Source organism: Megascapheus bottae, chromosome 17 (genome assembly GCF_031878675.1).
Source record: "Megascapheus bottae isolate mThoBot1 chromosome 17, mThoBot2.hap1, whole genome shotgun sequence".
In the NCBI taxonomy this organism is placed as follows: domain Eukaryota; kingdom Metazoa; phylum Chordata; class Mammalia; order Rodentia; family Geomyidae; genus Megascapheus; species Megascapheus bottae.
Genome location: NC_143525.1, coordinates 35401318 through 35421998, shown reverse-complemented (window position 1 = coordinate 35421998; position 20681 = coordinate 35401318). Strand labels below are relative to the sequence as shown.

The 20681-nt window shown below is 48.5% G+C and overlaps 2 protein-coding genes across 2 annotated transcripts; both read right to left on the bottom strand.

The window, feature by feature from the left end:
- Positions 1-357: 357 nt before the first annotated feature.
- On the bottom strand, positions 358-1860 carry Gast (gastrin). Its single transcript, XM_090351723.1, has 3 exons — positions 1738-1860; positions 645-860; positions 358-518 (listed from the first exon to the last, which is right to left on the bottom strand). The coding sequence occupies exons 2-3, from the start codon at positions 853-855 to the stop codon at positions 415-417; spliced, it is 315 nt and encodes a 104-aa protein (XP_090207849.1). The 5' UTR covers positions 856-860; positions 1738-1860; the 3' UTR covers positions 358-414.
- A 12593-nt stretch (positions 1861-14453) lies between these two features.
- Positions 14454-16383, bottom strand: Eif1 (eukaryotic translation initiation factor 1). The gene is made up of 4 exons (XM_090350845.1): positions 16149-16383; positions 15331-15494; positions 15115-15216; positions 14454-14672 (listed from the first exon to the last, which is right to left on the bottom strand). The coding sequence occupies exons 1-4, from the start codon at positions 16177-16179 to the stop codon at positions 14628-14630; spliced, it is 342 nt and encodes a 113-aa protein (XP_090206971.1). The 5' UTR covers positions 16180-16383; the 3' UTR covers positions 14454-14627.
- Between the last annotated feature and the right edge of the window lie 4298 nt (positions 16384-20681).

Here is a 20681-nt window from a genome sequence, read left to right as displayed (position 1 = left end):
TGGCTTTTTTCATAATTAATTGAAGATGAGAGCCTCACAAACTTTTCTACCTGGATTGGTATTGAACCTTAAATCTCAGATCTCAGCTTCCTAAGTAGCTATTTCTACGGATATGAGCCAGTGGTGGCCAGGTTTTTTATTTATCATTTCAAAGGCTTTCTGTGGATGCAGACAGACCCTACCACCTATTCTCCTGCCCACCTAAGTAGATTCTTGTTTATTGTTGCTCTCTTGGAGACTTGGAAAATAATTCATTCTGGTCCCTGTCTCCAGGGGGCGCTCAACTCCCCTACTGGCACAGGGCACACACATAGCACAAACCAATGGTCGGTTGGAAGCTAGTTTATTTTATTTTGATTTGCACAGGAAAGGGCTACAGCGGGGTGGGAGGTGACTGGGCTCTGCCGTTTGATTCTAGGGACGCGGTTTCTGGCCCTCAGCACTACGACGGCCAAAGTCCATCCATCCATAGGCTTCTTCTTCTTCCTCCACCCACGGTCCTTGCTTCTTGGACAGGTCTGAGAAGAGAGGCGGTGAAATTGGAGGAAAGAACCGAAGTAGAGCCAGTATGGGGGGGGGGCCTTGGACAAACTTAACTGCGCAAGGCAATGAAGGTGTGGGGGTGTGGGGTGACCAATTCCTACCTGCTATGAGGTGTGGCGGACCCTGGGGTCCCAGTTGCCTTCGGTGGTGAGAGGCCTGGCTTGCCTGGTCTGGCCAGAGTGGCTCTAGACCCCCAATGGCTGCTGGATCCGAAGGTGAACCCTGAAGCTGGGAACGGGGCTTCCAGGAGGCTTGGGCAAAGGTAGCCAGAGCCAGCATGCATGTTAGAGAGTACACAGCCGGTTGGAGCATCTTGTCTGCCAATGGGGAGAGAGATGGGTCAGGTTTCAAGGCCAGCCACACAGGCAGGGATCCAGAAGGCTGGGGCCTGGAGCCAGATGGGTTCTGGTTCTGTGCTTCTGCCTTCCTGTGTGGGTATATACACTGCTTCATCGCTTTCCCAGTGCCTGCCATTTCCCCCTCATCCCCACAGCCCAGGAGATCGCTTGCCTCTCCACCTTCCCTACCCAATAACAGCTACTGGAACAGAAGTTTCTAGATGCTCTATGAGATCTGAGGCCACATCAATGGCTTTGTAGATATTTATTACTATTATTTTTACCAGTCCTGGAGCTTGACCCTCAGGGCCTGGGCTCTGTCCCTGAGCATTTTGGCTCAAAGCTAGTATTCAACCACTTGGAGCCACAGAGCCACTTCTGGGTTTCTGATGGTTAATTGGAGATAGGAGACGCACAGATTTTCCTTTCTGGGCTGGCTTTGAACTGTGATCTCAGATCTCAACCTCCTGAGTAGCTAGGATTATGAGCCACTGGCGCCAGTCTCATGAGACTCTTACCTCCAATTAACCACCAAAAAGTTGGAAGTGAAGCAGTGGTTTGAGTGGTACATTGCCAGCCTTCAACATAAAAGCTCAGGGACAGTGCTCAGGTTCAAGCCCCCAGGATTGACACAAAAGGGAAAGGAGAGAAAGAAGAGGAAAGAGATGAACTGGAGGAGAGGGGAATCCCAGCTCTTAAGACACCAGTACTGACACAAAAGAGAAAGGAGAGAAAGAAGAGAGAGGAAAGAGATGAACTGGAGGAGAGGGGAATCCCAGCTCTTAGGACACCAGAATCTGGACCCTGCTGGCTGCGGCCACTGAACCCTGCGTGCCCATCCCTCTTGGCTTCTGACCTGCAGAGCTGGGAGGTGCTGGGGTGGTGGTGGCAGCGTGGTCAGCTCCCTCTCGGCTTGGTCTCCAGCCCGCCTTTATGGAGTCCTTGTGGTCCCTCCCCAGAGCTCCTCCCACGTGAGGCCAGGCTCCCTGGAATGACAGAAATGGGCGTGGGGTACAACCTGTCACCCCTGTCACATAGCCAGTGAGGTGTGGAGAAGGGAAGGGCTGGGCTTATCAGCTGGGTGCAAGAGGCAGGTAGAAAATGAGCCCCCCCCCCGTGTCAGCCCCCCTGTGTCCCCTCCTAGTCCTCATCCCTTGGACTAGGACCAGTCGAGGGGGCAGCTGGGAGAGAGGAATCAAATGACCTTAGAGGCAGAGAAAGCTTATTTCCCCCCAAAGCTGATGTTTGGAAGTCAGGCAGAGTGTGAACGCAGGGTGACATATTGATCCCTGGCCCCTGCCAGCTCTGCAAACAGGATGTATCATAGTTATCAGGAGCAATGGGCCATAGGCTGATGGTCCTGCCCTTTCTGCCCAGTGCCACATGTTCTGGTCGACCCCTTCACCCAGCCTTAGCATGGGCAATCTTCAGCTTGCCCTCCCACAGTGCCTTCTGTGCTGGGCTGGATGGGGCCTGCAGCTCCGTCCCTCTCCTGGGACCTGCTGTCTGTCCTCCCTGACGGGCATTCCCTCTACCCAGAGCCAGATCTCAGATCTCAGAGGAGAGGACCCTGCATTACAGTGCGGCTTCTGCTAGGTGCCAGTGGTCAGGCCTACAATCCTCAGTACTCAGAAGGCAGAGATCGGAGGAGCGTGGGGAATTATGGGCAGGAAAGCCCATGGAGATCTCCAGTTAACCACTAAAAAGGCAGAAGGAGCACTATCGCTCAAGGAAGGACGGGAAGAAGGAAGGGAAGGGGGAAAGGGAGAGAGGGAGGCAGGCAGGTAACCAGATGGAAGGAAGGAAGGAAGGAGGGAGGGAGGGAAGGAAGAAAGGAGTAGCCAACCTTGAGCCAAAGAACTAAGGAACAGTGTCCAGACCCTGAGTTTAAGCCCTATACCTACAAAAACAAATTTAAAAAGAAACTTTGATTACAAGGGAAGAGAACATTTACATAAAACATAACTTTCAGCCGGGTGCAGTGGCTCACTACTGTAATCCTAGCTACTCAGGAGGCTGAGATTTGAGGATCAAGGTTCAAAGCCAGCGTGGGCACTAAAGACTGTGAGACCCTTATCTCCAATTAACCACTAGAAAATGGGAAGTGTGGCTGTGGCGCAAGGGGTAGGGCAGTAGCCTTGAGCTGAGGAGGTCAGGGACAATACCCAAGCCCGGGGGTAGGGTGGTAGCCTTGAGCTGAAGAGCTCAGGGACAGCACTCAGGCCCAGAGTTGAAGCCCTATGACCACCTTTCCCCCTGCCACACACAAAATTATAACATTACAAAGTAAAAATACGTCTTAAGCTAAAGATGTGGCTCAAATGATAGAGCACTTGCCTAGTAGTAAGCATGAGGCTCTGAGTTCAAATCCCAGTACTGCAAAAAAAGAAAGATCTTTAAATGGTCATGCCTATAATCCTAGCTTCTCAGAAGTATAATCTGAGGATTACAGTTTGAAGCCAGTCCAGACAGGAAAACCTGTGAGACTTATCTCCAATTAGTTGTTACTAAACCAGGAAGTAGAGCTGTGGGCAGGGAGTTTGGCCTAGTGGAAGAGTGCTTGCCTAGCAGGCACAAAGACCCAGGTTCAATTCCTTGGAACCACATACATAGAAAAAAGCCAGAAGTGGTGTTGTGGTTCAATCAAGTGCTAGAGCTCTAGCCTTGAGAAAGCCCAAGGACAGTGCTCAGGCCCTGAGTTCAAGGCCCAGGACTGGCAAAAAAAAAATCAATTCAGGAAGTGTGGCTCACAATGATAGAATGCTAGCCTTAAGCAAAAAAGCTGAGAGACAGTGCCCAACTCCTGAGTTCAAGGCCTACCCCCCACCCCCCAAAAAAGGCTAGCCAACAGACTAACACATTTTTCAAACACATACCAGAAAGCAAAATGACACAATTGTTGACTTGGTTGGGAAATTGTTGCTTTGGCATGGTTTGGGCAGATGTAATGAGCACCGGGCTGTTTTTGATTTTTCCAGGGTTGGAGCTAGGCATTTTGCTTTTGTTTGTGCGTCATTGGCCTCCCCCTTCTTGTCTGGGGGAGTGGAATTTTGAGGCCCCTGGGGTCTTGGATGAGGGCAGTGGTACCCACGCTTGCAGCCAGCCTTGCTGAGAATTAACAGGTGATGGAGGATGCAGGCTGTGTGGTATCCATGGCAACCGGAGGCCAATGTTCTGGTGAATAGCAACTCTTCTCCAGAGCAGGACACTATGACTCAGCGGAGGGAATAAATGAAAATGACAAAAACCAGCACTGCCATTGGCAGTGATTAATTGGCTCACAGAATCTCATGGATGGATGGACTTGGGGGTGAGGGGCGGGCTGTGGGGGGGGCGTGCAGAACATGGCTCTGCTCTGTCCTGGGGGATGAAGATGTGGGTGTTGCTGTGGCAACTGGAAATTACAGGCTCTTGATAGAGTCCAGGTTGTTCCAGAGCCCAAGATTTAACACTTTCTCTCCCCCGTCTCTTTTGAGCTGTGCTGGGGCTTGAACTCAGATCCTGCCTGCTGTTCTTTAGAATTTTCCCTCCAGGCTGGTGCTCTACAACTTGAGCCACAGCTCTACTTCTGGCTTTTTTGGTGGGTGACTGAAAATAAGAATCTCATGAACTTTCCTGCTCTGGTTTGGCTTTGAACTTCAATCCTCAGATCTCAGCTTCCTGAGTGGGTAGCTAGGATTACAGGTGTGAGCCACCCGTGTCTGGCTTGTGGTTGGCATTTTCATTTCTATAGCCCCCTTTCCTCAGCGGCTGCCTCTGGCTGCCCCCTACACCATCTCCCTCTTGTGTTTCTGTTTTGTTTTTCTTCTCCACTCTGTGGTCACCTCTGGAGCCTTCCCCTGTCTCCCCCATGCAGTCCTCTACTACGCAGTTTTCCCAGCCCCATCCTGACTCCCGTCCTCTCAGACTACTGACACCTTCCACTACTAAGGGAGCCCAAGAAGGATTATCTCGCCGAATATTCAGAACCAAGCTCTGAACTCAGAATCCACTGAATACACACTAGATCTATTTAGGCTCTCCATTATATAGAAATTGAAATTGTAACAAAAAAAAATGAACAGTAGACAGGATTTTTTTTTTTTGTGGGTGGGTCATGGGGCTTGAACTTGAACTTGGCCTGGGTGCTATTCCTGAGCTCTTCAGCTCAAGCCTACTGCCCTACCCTGTAGCCACTTCCCGTTTTCTAGAGGTCAATTGGAGATAAGAGTCTCAGGTTCTTTGGTTCCTGGCTGGCTTTGAACCTTGATCCTTAGATCTCAGCTTCCTGAGTAGCTAGGATAACAGGTGTGAGCCACCTTGCCAGGGGGTACAGAGTTTTGAACTCTACCCAATGAAGAGTTTGGGGTAAAGCTTATTTTGTGTGTACAATTTATTCTGAAAGGCGTAAGATTAACAATTGAACAGATATGCAGTCAAGAATAATAAAATAGCTGGACACTGGTGGCTCATACCTGAAATCCCAGCCACTCAGGAGGCTGAGATCTGACCATCACAGTTCAAAGCCAGCCCAGTCAGGAGTCTTATGAGAGTTTTATCTCTAATTTCCATCAGAAAACTGCAAGGGTGCTGTGTCTCAAAGTAGTAGAGCACTAGCTTTGAGAAAAAGAGCTTAGGAGCATGAACGGTGGTTCACGCCTGTAATCCTAGCTTCTCAGGAGGCTGACATCTGAGGATCAAGATTCAAAGCCAGCCTGGCACAAAAGGACCTGAGACTCTTATCTCCAATTAACCTCTAGAAAACAGAAAGGGTGGTGGCTTTGAGCTGAAGAGCTCAGGGACAGCACCCAGGCCTAGTTCAAGCCCCATGACCCACCAATTAAAAAAAAAAAAAGAGGTCAGGGACTGAGCCTAAATTCTAAGTTTAAGCCCATGCCCAACAAAAACAACATCAAAAAGGATAATAAAATATGAAGGATGACAGGATCTTGGGGAGTATAGAGTGTTCCCATTTAAATTTGTTCCACTTTCTGATTCCCCGTCACCTCGCTTTCAGGCAGTGTCTTCCAAGGTAGCCCAGGTTGGCCTTGAACTTGTGATCCTCTTGCCTCAGCTGCCTGAGAGCTGGGATTATACCAGTGTGTAACTACACTGGGCTTGTGTGTTTGAATATTTATACGACTCATTGATAGAGATGTCTTTGTTTGGTAATTTAAAATTCTGATTATAAGTGGGGAAAAAAAAAACAAACATCCTAAAACCCCTGTGTGGGAGGAGTCTCATTCAGCTGAGTTTCAGTGACGAATGAAGCAAGGTGGGCCAGAGTTAGTTCCCCATGGGTAGGAGCTGAACTGAGCTGTACTCCCCACCTCCCATAGGTCTTCTTGGACACTGTAGACCCATTTGTCCCATTCCTGCTGCCTCTTCTGGCCCATGGTTCAGGTCCCATCCTCTCCCCAGAAGCCCAGCTCCAGCTTAGGCTCCCCGCTCTGTGACCTCTGCTTCCTCCACCTGTGTGGGTCTTTATCCACCGAGTCCCCTGGGTTTCACTCTCCTCCCTCCCCAGCCCAGGCCTGGGGTGGGCCCTTCACCCACCACAGGGTAGGTAGGGTTGTGTGTCTAGATCCCTGCTCCTGTCCTGCTCAGATCCTGCCAGCTTGTCTCTGGTCTCTACCATGGCCCTCTTTCTTAGCTGAGTCCTTCTTGGCTTAAATAAATAAATAAATAAATAAATAACAGAGAAATTTCCCGAAAGTATCCAGAGGATTCAACAGCCCATGAATATTCTGCAGCTGGCTGGTTGCCTGGCAACCTTGGTGAATAATTTCTCCTTCTCTCAAGGTCATGTGACGTCAGCACCTCCTCCCCATCACCTCGCCATGAATGCTGTCTTCTGCCTCCATCTTCTGTCCATTTCTCCTCCCTGTCCCTGGAGGGCCTGACCCTACATTCAAGATCAGCTAGCTCCTCCTTTTTGTTCTATTTTTTCCAGTCCTGAGGTTTGAACTCAGGGCCTGACTGCTGTCCCTAAGCAATTGTGCTAGCCCTCTATCACTTGAACCACAGCTCCACTTTGGACTTTTTTAGTGACTAATTGGAGACCAGAGTCTCATGGATTTTCCTGCCTGGACTGTCTTTGAACTGTGATCCTCAGATCTCAGCCTCCTGAGTAGCTTGAGCAGCTCCTCTTCTGTGCTCCTTCATCCCTGACCCTCCTGCTGGCTCTCAGAAGACTCTGTGTCTTCATTCCTTCATTCATTGATTTCATCCCCCAAACTTTCTAAGAGCCTACTTCCTGCCAGGTACCATGCTACCCTGGGGACATAGTGTGGTTCCACAGGGCCTTGTTCCCTTTCTGGTGACAGATGGTGTGATAGGCACTTATGGTGTCACAAATGGCGGAGACACCAGCAGAGAGGCTGGCTTCCTCCACATGGACAGACCTTAAACTCTGTGGAAGCCTCCTCTCACTTTTCCTTCCCATTTGTGGTGACACAAATGCAGGGAGTTCAGAAGGCTGAGACTAGAGGATCATGCTTTGAAGCCAGTCTGGACAGGAAAATCTGTGAGACTCTTATGTCCCAGTAACTCACACAAAGCTGAAAAAGTGGTAGAATATCAGCCTTGAGCAAAAAAAAAAAAATCTCATTGAGTGCTTCCATGCCTGGAATTCAAGCTCTAAAATGAGTACAAAAATAAACCAAACAACAACAACAAAGCCTAAATAATGGATGCTGGTGGCACAGGCCTGTAATCCTAGCTACTCAGGAGGCTGAGACCTGAGGATTACAGTTTGAAACTAGAGTGGGCAGAGAAATCCACAAGAGGTCATCTCCAATGAACCAGCAAAATACTAGCCTGGAGGTATGCCTCAGGTGGTAGAGTGGCAGCAAAAAATGCTGAGCAAGAGAACAAGACCCTAAATTCAATCCCTAAATATGAGGGACAAACAAAACCAAGTGTGTGAGGTCCCACTGTGTCACCCAGAAAGGTCCCAAACTCCTGGGCCCGAGTAACCCTCCTCTGCCTCAGCCTCCTTTGAGTAGCTGGAGTAGCTGTGTCTACAGTTGTGCATCACCAGGCCCTTTCAAGAAACCAATCTTGCCGGGCGGGAGGTGGCCTAGGCCTGTAATCCTAGCTACTTAGAAGACTGAGATCTGAGGATCAAGGTTCAAAGCCAGCCCAGGCACTAAAGAACAGGAGACTTATTTCCAATTAACCTCTAGAAAATGGGAAATGGGATTTGGCTCAAGAGTAGGGTGGTAGCCTTGAGCTGAAGAGCTCAGGGAAAATGCCCAGGCCCAGAGGTAGGGTGGTAGGCTTGAGCTGAAGAGCTCAGGGACAGTACCCAGGCCGAGTTCAAGCCCAATGACCCCCCCCCCACCAAACCCTCCCAAAAAACAAAGAAAACAAAGAAACCAGTCTGAAGACTGCATGCAACAGGAGGTTTGCTAATTGTATGGCCCAAGCAGCAGTGTCTCAAATTTTATTAAATGGAAGTTGATAGGACAAATATTGATGTAGTAGGGCTGGGTGGGGACTGAAATTCTGCACATCTAACCAACGCCCAGGTGAAGTTGTGCACGTTATTTTACGGATCATGGCACAGACGTCAGCCACCATCTCAATGCACCTTGCCTCTCCTTGTGCTTGTTTTCTGCAATTTCCCAGATAGAGTGAGAAACAATGGCTTGACACACCGAGTAACTGTTATGTGTATGCTTAGCATTAAAATCTTCTTTTTCAACCACTGTGCTCTGTGCTTCCTACACTTGAGCAACCATCCATTGTGGGCACAAATTAACCATAATGGATGGTGATTAAAGACAATTTGAACTGGGTAACAATGCACGCTACTGTGGTTGGGTGGTAGCTGGCACATGGGCTCCTGATGGCGGGCCAGTCTCCTCCTCTGCATGTATTCCTGATCCAACACATTCTGTTTTAATGGGGGAGGATAGATCCTGAAACTGGAGCTGTTACTACTTAGAAGGATGCACTTGGGAAAGTTTTGTTTGTCTGGGAACTTGATAAACCACTGGATGGGAAAACTTTGTTTAGGGCCATGGACTCTCTGAAGAATCTAATAAAAGCTATGGAGAGTCTCCCCTAAAATGCACATGTGTGATCAGGTGCTGGGAACTCATACTTGTAATCTTAGCTACTCAGGAGGCTGAGATCTGAGGATCCTGGTTCAAAACTAACTCAGCAGAAAAATGTGTGAAAATCTAGGACTTTTTTTTTTTTTGGTGGGTTATGGGACTTTGAACTTGGCCTGGGTGCTGTCCCTGAGCTCTTCAGCTCGAGGCTACCACCCTACCCTTGAGCCAAGCCCCACTTCCTGTTTTCTAGAGGTTAATTGGAAATAAGAGTCTCAGATCCTTTTGTGCCTGGTCTGGCTTTGAACCTTGATCCTCAGATGTCAGCCTTCTGAGTAGCTAGGATTACAGGCGTAAGCCATGACTCTTTTATCTCCAATGAACCACTGAAAAGCTAGAAGAGGAGCTGGGGCTGAAGTGGGGAAAGCTCTAGCCTTCAGCACAAAAGCCAGAGAGGCTGAGTTGAAGTTCCAGCAATGGCATGTGTGCATATATACATACACATACACCACGCATCACACATCACACATCACACACACACACACACACACACACACACACACACACACATGCGCGCCTGCGCGCCCAGGTTTATTATATGCAAATTTCAAGGCTTGGTTTTTCCAGTAGCTAGGTTCTGTTCCTGGACTATCCTCTATCCAAATCACCGTTGTAACACTCCTGATTCCTTCTCCTGGAGTTGAGCCCTGATTCTCCCTCCACTCATGTTCCAGAATCTTCAATAGCTCTGCATTAGCTAAAGCAGTTTCCCCAAGTGTGATCTCCAGGCTGTAGAATCTGGCTGCTGCCGGTTACCCTTCCTGGACTCTACCTCCAAGCTATGGTTTTAGGGGAAGTGGTTCTAGAGACAGAGCCCAGACTCTCTTCATGCTGGGAAAGCAGCTAGCATTTTTCCACTTGAGCTATAAGCCCAGCCCAGTCCTTTTTTTTTGGTGCTGGGAACCAAACTCAGGCCCTCATTCATGTTAGGCAAGCATTCTACTGCTGAACAATGTATCTGGAGTTCCTCATCCTTTTCTTTTGTAGTCCATGGGGCTTGGTGCCTGGGCTCTGTCCCTTCTGCTCAGGCTAGTGTTCTATCACTTTGAACCATAGTTTCACATCCAGTTTTCTGGTGGTTAATGGGAGGTAAGAGTCTCAAGGACTTGCCTGGCTGGCTTTGAACCGTGACCCTCAGCCTCTTGAGTAGTCAGGATTAGAGGTGTGAGCCACCAGCGCCTGGCTGAGTCTTTCTCTAATCTTTTTTGTTGTTGTTCAATCTTGAGTCTTGAACTCAGGGCCTGAGCACTGTCCTCGAACTTTCTTAAGTGGTAAGTTCTAGCCTTGAGAAAGTCTAAGGACAGTGCTCAGGCCCTGAGCACAAGCCAAAGACTGGTAAAAAACAAAAACAAAGAAAAGAAAACAGAGTCTGTTCAAATATAAAAGGTAAGTAAATAAAATGGAAAGAGATTACTACTTGCCAACAGTAAACTATTTTTTTCACTAATGCCACAAGAGGGCACCAGTGAGATTGGTAAACAAAGATTCTAGTATGGTGTGCTTGAAATTCCAGCTCTTAGGAAGGAGGATGGTTTACAGCCAGCTTGAGTTATGTAGTGAGTTCAACGTGGGCACGAGCCATATAGCAGAGGTCATCTCAAAAAGCCAAACTCTGTGGTCATTGGTGGCTCATGCCTGTAAGCTGCTCAGCAGGCTGAGCTCTAAGGGGCAAGGTGTGAAGCCAGACAGGGCAGGAAGTATCTGTGAGATACTTATCTTCAATCAACAGGAGATAAGAGCCTGGCTCTGGTAGTCAAGTTCCAGCCTTGAGCAAAAAAGCCAAATGACAGTGGCAAAGACCCTGAGTTTAAGTCCCAGTATTGGTTCAAAAGCAAAAGAAAGAGGCTGGGAATTTGGCCTAGTGGTTAAAGTGCTTTGCTTAGCATTCATGAAGCCCCAGGTTCGATTCCTCAGTACCACCTACATAGAAAAAGCCAGAAGTGATGCTGTGGCTCAAGTGGTAGAGCTCTAGCCTTGAGAAAACCCAAGGAGAGTAGTGCTCAGGCCCTGAACTCAAAGCTGATGTCTGGCAAAAACAAAAACAAAAGAAAACTGGCTTGTCTCTATTGTGGGAGGCAGGCACTGGAACTTATTTGCAAATGAACACGTAAGTATCTATGTTCTAAGCTCAGCCAAGTCACATCACCTCTCTGAATCTGATCTACCAAACAGAGAATGTGTCTATAGCAATTGAGTCGTGATCGAGTGCTTAGCACACGTCTGGTTTGTATTAACACCTCTGCTCCACCTCCACACAGAACACACAGAATCTCAGGCTCCTCACACCTGTTAACCACCTTTTTTTTTTTTTTTTCCTCTTTTTTTGTGGTTGTGGGGCTTGAACTCAGGACATAGGTGATGTTCCTGAGCTCTTCAGCTCAAGGCTAGCGTTCTACCACTTTGAGCCACAGCATCATCTGCCTTTCTGGCAAGTTAATTGGATGTAAGTCTCATGGACGATCTTCAGATATATGCCTCCTTTGTAACTAGGATTACAGGTATAAGCCACTACTCTTCCTCTAACTTCTTTCTTCTGCCGGTAGCACCCTGCTTCTCTTGGCATGTCCCATATGTCCCTTGGTTCCCTAGGCTAGGGATAGGACTGGTAAGAGTCTCTGATTGATGAGCCCAGTGTCTCCCTGACTAGGCCTTTCCTATCCTATCCAAATGTGGGCTTCCCAGTGCAGTTGTACCTGTTCAATCCAACATAGTACCCTCTACATGCCTGGGCACTGTCCCTGAACTCCTCGGCTCTAGGCTACCACCCTACCCTTGAGCTAAGTCCCACTTCCCATTTTCTAGGTTAACTGGAGATAAGAGTCTCAGGTCCTTTTGTTCCTGGACTGGCCTTGAACCTTGATCCTCAGATCTTAGCCTCCTGAGTAGCTAGGATGACAGGCGTGAGCCACTGCACCTTGCAATCAACCTTTTTTTTTTCCTGGTCCTAGGGCCTGGGTGCTATCCCTGACTGAAATCCTTTTGCTCACAGTTACTAGCACTCTATCTACCATGAGCCACAGCACCATTTCTGGCTTTTTCTAGGCAGTTTATTGTACATTCTCATGGGCTTCCCTGCTTTTGCACTATGATCCTCAGCTTTCAGCCTTCTGAGTAGCTAGGATCTCAGGCCTGAGATCCTAACACATGGCATCAGCTAACATTTTCTAAAATGAAGTCAGATTCAGGTCACCTTTCTGGAAAGCACAATGCAGTCTATTAGTTTGGGCCCTGACAACTCACTCTCAATCCTTGGAAACTTGAGTTAGTGTGCTCATTTTTATTTTTTGCCGGCCATGGCGCTTGAACTGGGTGCTGCCCTTGAGCTCTTCAGCTCAAGGCTATAGCCCTACCCTTGAGCCTGGGCATTGTCCCTGAGCTCTTCAGGTCTAGGCTACCTACCACCTTTATCCTTGAGCCAGCCCCACTTTCCCTTTTCTAGAAGTTAATTGGAGATTGTCGCAGGTCCTTTTGTGCCCAGGCTGGCTTTGAAGCGTGATCCTCAGATCTCAGCCTCCTGAGCAGCTAGAATTATAGGCCTGAACCACTGCGCTCTGCTCATCCTAACTTTTGACTAACAGCTTTCAAAGGTATCTGATGTTGCTTAGCTTAGGGACATGGCTCAACCAGTAGGCAGATTACTTGTACATTCCCCAATACGATCAAATTCCTCCATTTTGTAGGTAGTAAATATTCCCAACATTGCCTTCTTTGGTGCCTTGCTCTTTTGCTGAACTTTGCTGGTGTGGCACCTGCCTTGGGGTTGGTCCAAGGCTGCACTCACCCCACCAAAGGCCACAACCACCTCCCCCAAGCCTGACCTTTACCTTTGCCGCACTGGCAAGAAATGTACCAACCAGATTTGTGTGCTGGGAGAATGTTCTGTTCTCACGTTAAGGGGCAAGATCATATCTTTGTTGCTGGTTAGGCAAGATCATGATATTGTTTGTGGGTTGTGGCTAGAACTCTGGGTCTGGGCATTGTCCCTTTCAGTTCAAGGCTACTGCGCCACCTCTTAAGCCACAGCCCTACTTCCTGTTTTTTCCTTTTACCAGTCCTGGGCTTGAGCACTGTCATTGGACTTTCTCAAGGATAGAGCTCAACCACTTGATCCTCAGCACCACTTCCAGCTTTTTTCTATATATGCGGTGCCAAGGAATCGAACCCTGGTCTTTGTGCATACTAGGCAAGCACTCTACCACTAGGCCAAACTCCAGGCCTACTTCCTGTTTTCTAGTAATTAATTGGAGAGAAGTCTCCAGCGGGGTGGTGACTCACACCTGTAATCCTAGCTACTCTAGAGGCTGAGATCTGAGGATCAAGGTTCAAAGCCTTGGGGACAATAGGATCTGAAACTATCTCCAATTAACCTCTAGAAAATGGGAAGTGGGGCTTGCCTCAAGGGTAGGGTGGTGGTAGTCTTGAGCTGAAGAGCTCAGGGACAGCATCCTGGCCCCATGACCCAGTCTCAGACTTTAGTGCTCAGGCTAGCTTTGAACAGTGACTGTGGGATCTCAGCCTAAGTAGCGAGGATTACAGGTGTGAGCCACTCAAGGCACTGGGCCCATGACCTATCTTAAGAAGTGGCCTCCCAGCCTTTGAAGCTCCTCATAGCACCTTCCAAACTACACTCACTGCCTAGTGTACTTTTGACTACCAAGGAGGACCGTGGAATTTAAGATTATAGTCCAAGGACAGTGCTCAGGCCGAGTTCAAGCAAAGTAAAATCTCATCCTGTTATAGCTCATAGGTAAAGATTTACTGAGTTACTCAGGCTTATTCTATTCTGTATCTTCACTCAGGGCGCTGAAGCACTGAAGTACATCACGTGGGTTAACGGTATGACTTAAATGCTTGCATAGAACTGCCCCCCACCAGGGGACAAGTTCACAAAAGGCCCAATGTTCAAACATCTTTCACTGCCCATTTGAGGTTCCTTTGCATACATTTTCTTAGATTATACGTACATATGAAGCAGAATCTGCAAATCAGGTATTTCTGAAAACAAGTTTTATTTAAATAAGGGTTTAAATACATTACATAACAGAACTGGGAGAAAACCAAAAACCAGTTACTTCACATAGCACTGGGCAGCTGTTACTTAAGTTGCAAACTCTACAGCTAGCTAAATGATGACTTGAGCTTTGATGTTTGTTCCCTTGTCAAAAGTTTAACTTAATAGGCCGGTCTCATCTTATTTTGGACACCCCCCCACCTAGGCTATGTCTGGTTACCGAGGCTCCCCCTAGTGGCACAGCTGTTCTTGCTTGCTGCCCTACCCCATTCTTTCTGTAATACCATGGTTGGCTCAAATAGTGACATTCTTTTACAGAGGGAGCTTCTGGCCAGACATAGCCACCTGTGACCCTTGGGCTCTGGGATTAACTGTCACATTATTGCTTTGTTACAGACTGGACACTGCCAGGCGCCTACTGCTTGACCTCGGTTTAAATGAGGGACTTCAAGACTAGACAGCATGGCTCTTTTCAGTTTATTGCATGAAGGAGTTACACTAGTCCAAGTTAAAAGCGGACCCCAAATGGTTACATTATACAAGCTGTGAGGTTTTTAAACTTGTGACAAGGGACAGAAGGGAAATTCTACTCATTGCAAGGAAATCCTCACTTAAGCTTCAGTGAGCCACAAGCACTTAAAACCCATGAACCTTCAGCTGATCGTCCTTAGCCAGTCCAATCTGCAAAGAGAAAAAACGCACAAAGTTTTAAAGAGAACAAGAAGCAAAAAGCCCCAGCAATTCAGGAGCACAGGCCAATCCATGCAAGTACCATAGCTCAACAGAGAACACTCAGTTAATTGCTCTCAAACAGTCCAGGCCTCTAGCACTTGAAATCCAAGCCTCATTAAAACCCAACATGACTGAAAGTTCAAAGCCAGCCCAGGCACTAAAGTCCACAAGACTATCTCCACTTAATTTCTAGAAAAACAGGAAGTGGCTGTAGCTCAAGGTAAAGAACTCAGGGACAGTGCTTGGGCCAGAATTCAAGCCCCACGACTCACACCCACACACAAACAAAAGACACCCAACACGAGTTTTAGTATTCAAAGGTATTTCGCTATTTCAAAACTGTTGGTTTAATCAGCCTTTGGGAAATCAATCGGGGCAGGCCTGAACTCACCTCTACCAGGAACTGGCATATGTTCTTGCGCTGGTCACCCTGTAGCTGAATTACTTCTCCATATTCTGGATGCTCAATTACAGTACCATTGCAGGCAAATTTCTGCGAGTGGCGAGGAAGCAAAAACAAAGTAGGTCAACAACAGCATCAGTGCATTTCATAACCACCGTGGGTGTGCGCCCCCTGGCGGACGGGGACATTCGGCACTAGGCTCACCTTCTTAAACGCCTTCACTAGTTTCTTTTTATCGTAATCATCAGCGATCCCTTGGACAGTAGTAAGGGTCTTCCTGCCGTTTCTCTGTTGAATTCTTATATGGATATAATCCTCAGTGCCAGCAGGAAGCAGGTCATCACCCTTACTTGCATCAGCAAAGGGGTCTGGGGAGAGAAAGGTTAAGCTTGCTCAGAACTGTCCTGGATCAGCTGCAAAAATACCCGTATGCTCAAGTGTTCAGAGCTTTGGGGGATGGGAGGACGGACTGGTTCTTTGTTACTCTACTCCCAACAGGTCAGTCCGGGACGGCTGGATCCTCCAAGTCGGGAGAAAGCCAGCGCCTCCCGCACAGGCCCGCCCGCCCGCCCTCCCTCCGCCCCTTCGCAGCCGATCACGTGTTGGGGAGCCAGGGCCCGAAGGGCAGCGCCCCAATCGGGCTGATGCAACCTGCCGGAACCCTCTCGTCCGAGGCGGGGCCAAGCCTCCCAGTCCTCATTGGCGTACGTGCTTGTCGCTCGGGGGTTGGCACCGCCTCCCCAGTCCGGCTTCCGGACAACGGCGGTGACGTGCCGGAAGTGATGTCGGGGGGACGGAGGGGGGGGCGGGTGTGGCCCGAGAAGGGCCGGGAGCCATTTAGAAAATGCGCCACCCGCTTCTTCCGGTCGCCCCCTGCCGCCGACCCCCGGGGGCCCGCGGCTCGAGCCCCCCTCCACCGCCTCCCGGACCTCTCCCCACCACGAGCTGACGACAACCCCCGACCCCCACCTCGGGGCCCGCAACGCCCCGCCGGCCCGGCCCGCGACCTTCCCCTGGCTTACCGAAAGAGTGGAGGTTCTGGATAGCGGACATACGATACGATTCCTTTTCCTCGGTGGAAACGGCCTGCGGAAGGCGGCTGCGGGAGAAGGCGGGCGGGGGGGACGGAGCGTCGGGAAGCGAGGGGGCTCAAGGGGGAGGCAGCTGAGTCCTCGGCGGCGGCTCAGTGACTGGGGCCGAGGGGCGGCGCCTGTGTTCACTTATATAGCCGCCCCTGTGACGCCAGCGCGCTGCCCTCACGTCCCGGCCCCACCTACGGCGTCGTGCTCCTGAGCGCCCAGGGCGCCGTCGCTTCCTATTGGTCCGCGGAAGGGGACGCAGGGCGGCGCATGCGCACCCTCCTCACTCCCCGAGGGAAGGGAGGGGGAGGGAACGCCTCCCCCCTTTAGGCGCCTGCGCAGTGCGGGAGGACGAAGTCTCGAGACGCCGGCGGAGGGTTGGGGCGCGCCTGCGCATTGTGTCCTCTGGCGCTGTGTTCTCTCCCGGTTGACCCTGGTTGCAGTTCTACCGGATTGCGGAGCGTTATTTTTTGTTGTTGTTTATTTCATGGGGTTCGGTTGCCATTCTTCGGAGAAGGGGGATTTCGATGCTTGTCCTCCCACGGACAGCAAAACCGTAGCCATTTCATGCCCACCCTTCTACGCAGAAAGATTTAGGGCATCTCCTTAACCAGCATACAATAACCAGCACTTTAACCTTACAGTTCACCATTTCCTGCAGTCTAGGAATGGATTCACTTAACCGAAAAAATGCTCACTGAGATTGGATGAAGCCACCCAAGGAAGGTGCCAGGTCGTTATTATGAGCTCAGGGGAGACAGGTTATGGGGACCCCTTCCTCCAGAATTGAGGTACTAAGTGGCTCTTTGGGTTACAAGATTTGTGTGGAGTTCAGCCTTCCCAGACTTGGGTGAAAAATGTTTACCAAACAGTTTCCCTCGATTGCTTTCTCATAGTTTTTCTTGTGGAGCTAGTGAATTGAACCCAGGGTCTCACCCTAGATAGGCACACTAAGTCCATTTAACAGTTTGTTGACATAAAAATGGCTGGTTTGAATAATGAGAAGAGATGGGGAGGTTTTAGACCCAGAGACTCACGAGCCAGGTAGATAACGGAGGAAAGCAGACAGCTAAGTGTGATGTAATGGGGTGCTGTCGGGGGTGGAGCGAACCCCAGCCCCTATTGTGCTAGAGCATCTTCAAGTGTTCCTGGAAAGCCAGGTGTTTATATCTTAATTTTAAAAAGTGTTGACATAGGGCTGGGAGTGTAGCTTAGTGATAGTGTTCACCTTGCATGCACAAAGCCCTGGGTTCGATTCCTTGGTATCACACACATAGAAAAAGCTGGAAGTGGTGGTGTGGCTCACGGGGAGCGCGCTAGCCTTGAGCAAAAAGTGTCCAAGGACAGTGCCCAGGCACTGAGTGCAAGCTCCATGACTGGCAAAAACAAAAAACAAAACAAAACATTGTTGACACATTATATTATGAATAAAACAAAAACAACCCACTGTGTAACCCTGATCCCCCATCCAACAACAACAACAAAAAAGAATGAGTTCTACACCTACGGGTTAGTGTCACTGCCTTTCTGGAGATGAAGGCTAATGGAAGAGGGAGGAAAACAATAAGGCATCTTGGCACTGGTGGCTCAAGCCTGTAGTCCTACTTACTCAATAAGGCTAAGATCTGGAGGATTGAGATTGAGATTCATATCCATTCCTGGGCTTGAACTCAGGGCCTGAGCCCTGTCCTGGGGCTTTTTCAAGACTAGAGCTCTACCACTTGAGCCACAGCACCATTTCTAGCTTTATCTATGTATGTGGTACTGAGGAATCAAACCCAGGTATTGGTGCACGCTAAGCAAGCACTCTACCACTAGGCCAGGCTCTAAGCCCCCAGGCAGAAAAGTCTTTGAGACCATCTCCAATTAAACAGCAAAATGCCTGACCATAACTCAAGTGCCACGATCACCAAGTAAGCCAAGTAAATGTGAGGCCCAGAGTTCAAGTCCCTTAAGTGTGGGCAAAAGCAAAACAACAAAAATGAATCTATTAAGATAAGGAGAGAGGGTGAAAGTTTCCGGAAGCAGATAAGCGGGTATTAGGACAGAGTAATGGCCAGGCTCCTTCAGATGGGGTAACCAGTGCAGTTTCTGAAGAGGTCACATCCCAGCACTTAGAGGCTAGGAAGGAGACCACTGTGAAACAGGGTAGGAGCCTGCCAGACAGTAAGACTTGATGGAGGAAAAACTGGGTGTACCTGACGGTTTTGATTCTCTATTAACCTCTTTTTTTCTTTTCTTTTTGTGCTGCTTCTGGGGCCTGGGTGCTGTCTCTGAGCTTTTTATGCTCAAGGCTAGTAGCTCTCTAACACTTAAGCCATAACACCACTCCTAGCTTTTTGGTGATTAATTGGAGATAAGACTCTTTCTTGCCCAGAAACAAGTTCAAAATCATTTGAACCTTGATCTTTAGATCTCAATCTCCTGAAGAGCTAGAATTACAGGTGTGAGTCATCTGCACCTGGTAGGTCGCCCACTTTTTTTTCTTTTCTTTTCTTTTACTGGTGCTGGGGCTTGAACTCAGGGCCTGGGTGCTGTTCCTGAGCTTCTTTGTGCTTAAGGCTAGCTTTCTACCACTTGAGCCCACAGCACCACTTCTGGCTTTTTTTTTTTTTTGAGTAGTTTATTAGAGATAAGATCTTGTCTCAGATGACTTTTCCGCCTGGGCTGGCTTCAAATTGTAATCCTCAGATCTCGGCCTCTAGCTAGGATTGCCACTGGGTGTTACGTTTTGTTTGCTAGGCTGATGCTGTACTACTGGAGCCATGCCTCCAGCCTTGTTTCTTGTTTTTAGTTTTCAGATAGGATTTCCCAAACCTTTCTGCCCATACTGGCTATAAACCAAGATCTTCACACCCTAATCCTCCAAAGTAGTTAGGATCATAGGTATGAGCCATAACGCTCTAAACAATCTTTTCCTGTTTTTCTTTTCTTCCTGCCTCCCTTTCTTCTTTCTTTGTTGGTTGTAGGACATGAACTCAGGGCTGAGTGCTGTCTTTGAGCTTTTGTGCTTAAGGTTAACACTCTATCACTTTGAGCCACAGCACCACTTCGAGTTTTTTGGTGGTGAGTTGGAGATAAGAGTCTCATGGAGTCTCCTGTCTGGGCTGGCTTTGAGCCTCGATCTTCAGATCTCAATCTCCTGAATAAGTTAGGACTATAGATGTGAGCCACCCACCCCTGGCTCTCTAAACAATCTTTTGATGAATAATTCGGCTTCTTGGACATCAGGAAAGGGAACCATGGCTATAAGTGATGTCATCTCAGTCACATGTTCATTTCAGTTTGAGAAGCTGAAGGCTCCAGCTTGCCAAGCTGGGAACAAAGGTGACCCTGTTAGAAAGGGTTAGAGAAAAAGCTACCTGGAGTTTCGTGTTCATGTGTTATGTGAGGACAGGGTCTATTTCCCCCCCTATATAGATAGCCAATTTTCTCAGCATCAATTAGTGGATAAAATATATCCTTTCTTCATGTACCTCGTAGAAGTTGTGCTTGCATACATGTATAGGCTCTGTCCTGGTCTGGTCATCCCGGGTCACACTGTCTAATTATAGGAGCTTATGGAAAGTTTCGATGACCAATAGAATGACTTCCTTTGTTTTGTGTAGAGTTGTCTTAGCTGTTGTTAGTCCTAGTTTCCTTTTGCATGTCAATCATATCACATGTCCCTATACTCTTTTTTTTGGTATGTAGGTACTGGGGCTTGAACTTAGGGCATTGTGCTATTGCTCAGCTTTTTTGTTCAAGGCTGGAGCTCTGCCACTTGAGTTACAGCTCCATTTCTGGCTTTTTAAAATTTTTGGCCATCTGGAGCCCATGTGGCCTAGTGGTAGAGTGCTTGCCTAGCATGCACAAAGCCCCGAGTTCCATTCCCCAGAACCACATACACACAAGTGGCAGTATACTAGCCTTGAGCAAAAAGTGTTCAAGGACAGTGCCCAGGCCCTGAGTTCAAGCCCCAGGACTAGCCAAAAAAAAAAAAATTGGCCGTTGTGGGGCTTGAACTCAGGGACTGGGTGCTGACCCTGTTTTGTGTGTGTGTGTGTGTGTGTGTGTGTGTGTGTGTGTGTGTGTGTGTGTGTTTGCTCAAGTCTAGCAATCAATCTACTAGTTTGAGCCACAGCTCTACTTCCAGTTTTCTGGTGGTTAACTAGAGGTAAATTCATGGACTTTTCTGCCTGGGCTGGCTTTGAACCTCCATCCTCAAGTCTCAGCCTCCAGAGTAGTTAGGATTACAGACATGGACCAACAGACATTTCTGGCTTTTTAATGGTTAATTAAGATACCCTTATGGACATTCTTGGGCTGATTTCAAGCTTTAATCCTCAGATCTCAGCCTCCTGAGTAGCTAGGATTACAGGTGTGAGCCACGAACCAGTGCTTGGTGTCTCTTACATTCCTTACACTCCATCTCTAAAAGCATTCAAAATTTATTTTTCTTTTCTTTTTTTGGTCTTAGGACTTAGACTCTGGGCC

Bases quoted from the DNA above. Each gene is read 5' to 3' on its own strand.
- Gast (XM_090351723.1), bottom strand. From the start codon at position 855: ATGCTCCAACCGGCTGTGTACTCTCTAACATGCATGCTGGCTCTGGCT. The intron at 519-644 runs GTAGGAATTGGT...CTCTCTTCTCAG, and splicing joins TCCGCCACACCTCATAGCAG to ACCTGTCCAAGAAGCAAGGA.
- Eif1 (XM_090350845.1), bottom strand. From the start codon at position 16,179: ATGTCCGCTATCCAGAACCTCCACTCTTTCG. The intron at 15,495-16,148 runs GTAAGCCAGGGG...TTCTCTCCCCAG, and splicing joins CCAGAACCTCCACTCTTTCG to ACCCCTTTGCTGATGCAAGT. The intron at 15,217-15,330 runs GTGAGCCTAGTG...CGCCACTCGCAG, and splicing joins TAGTGAAGGCGTTTAAGAAG to AAATTTGCCTGCAATGGTAC.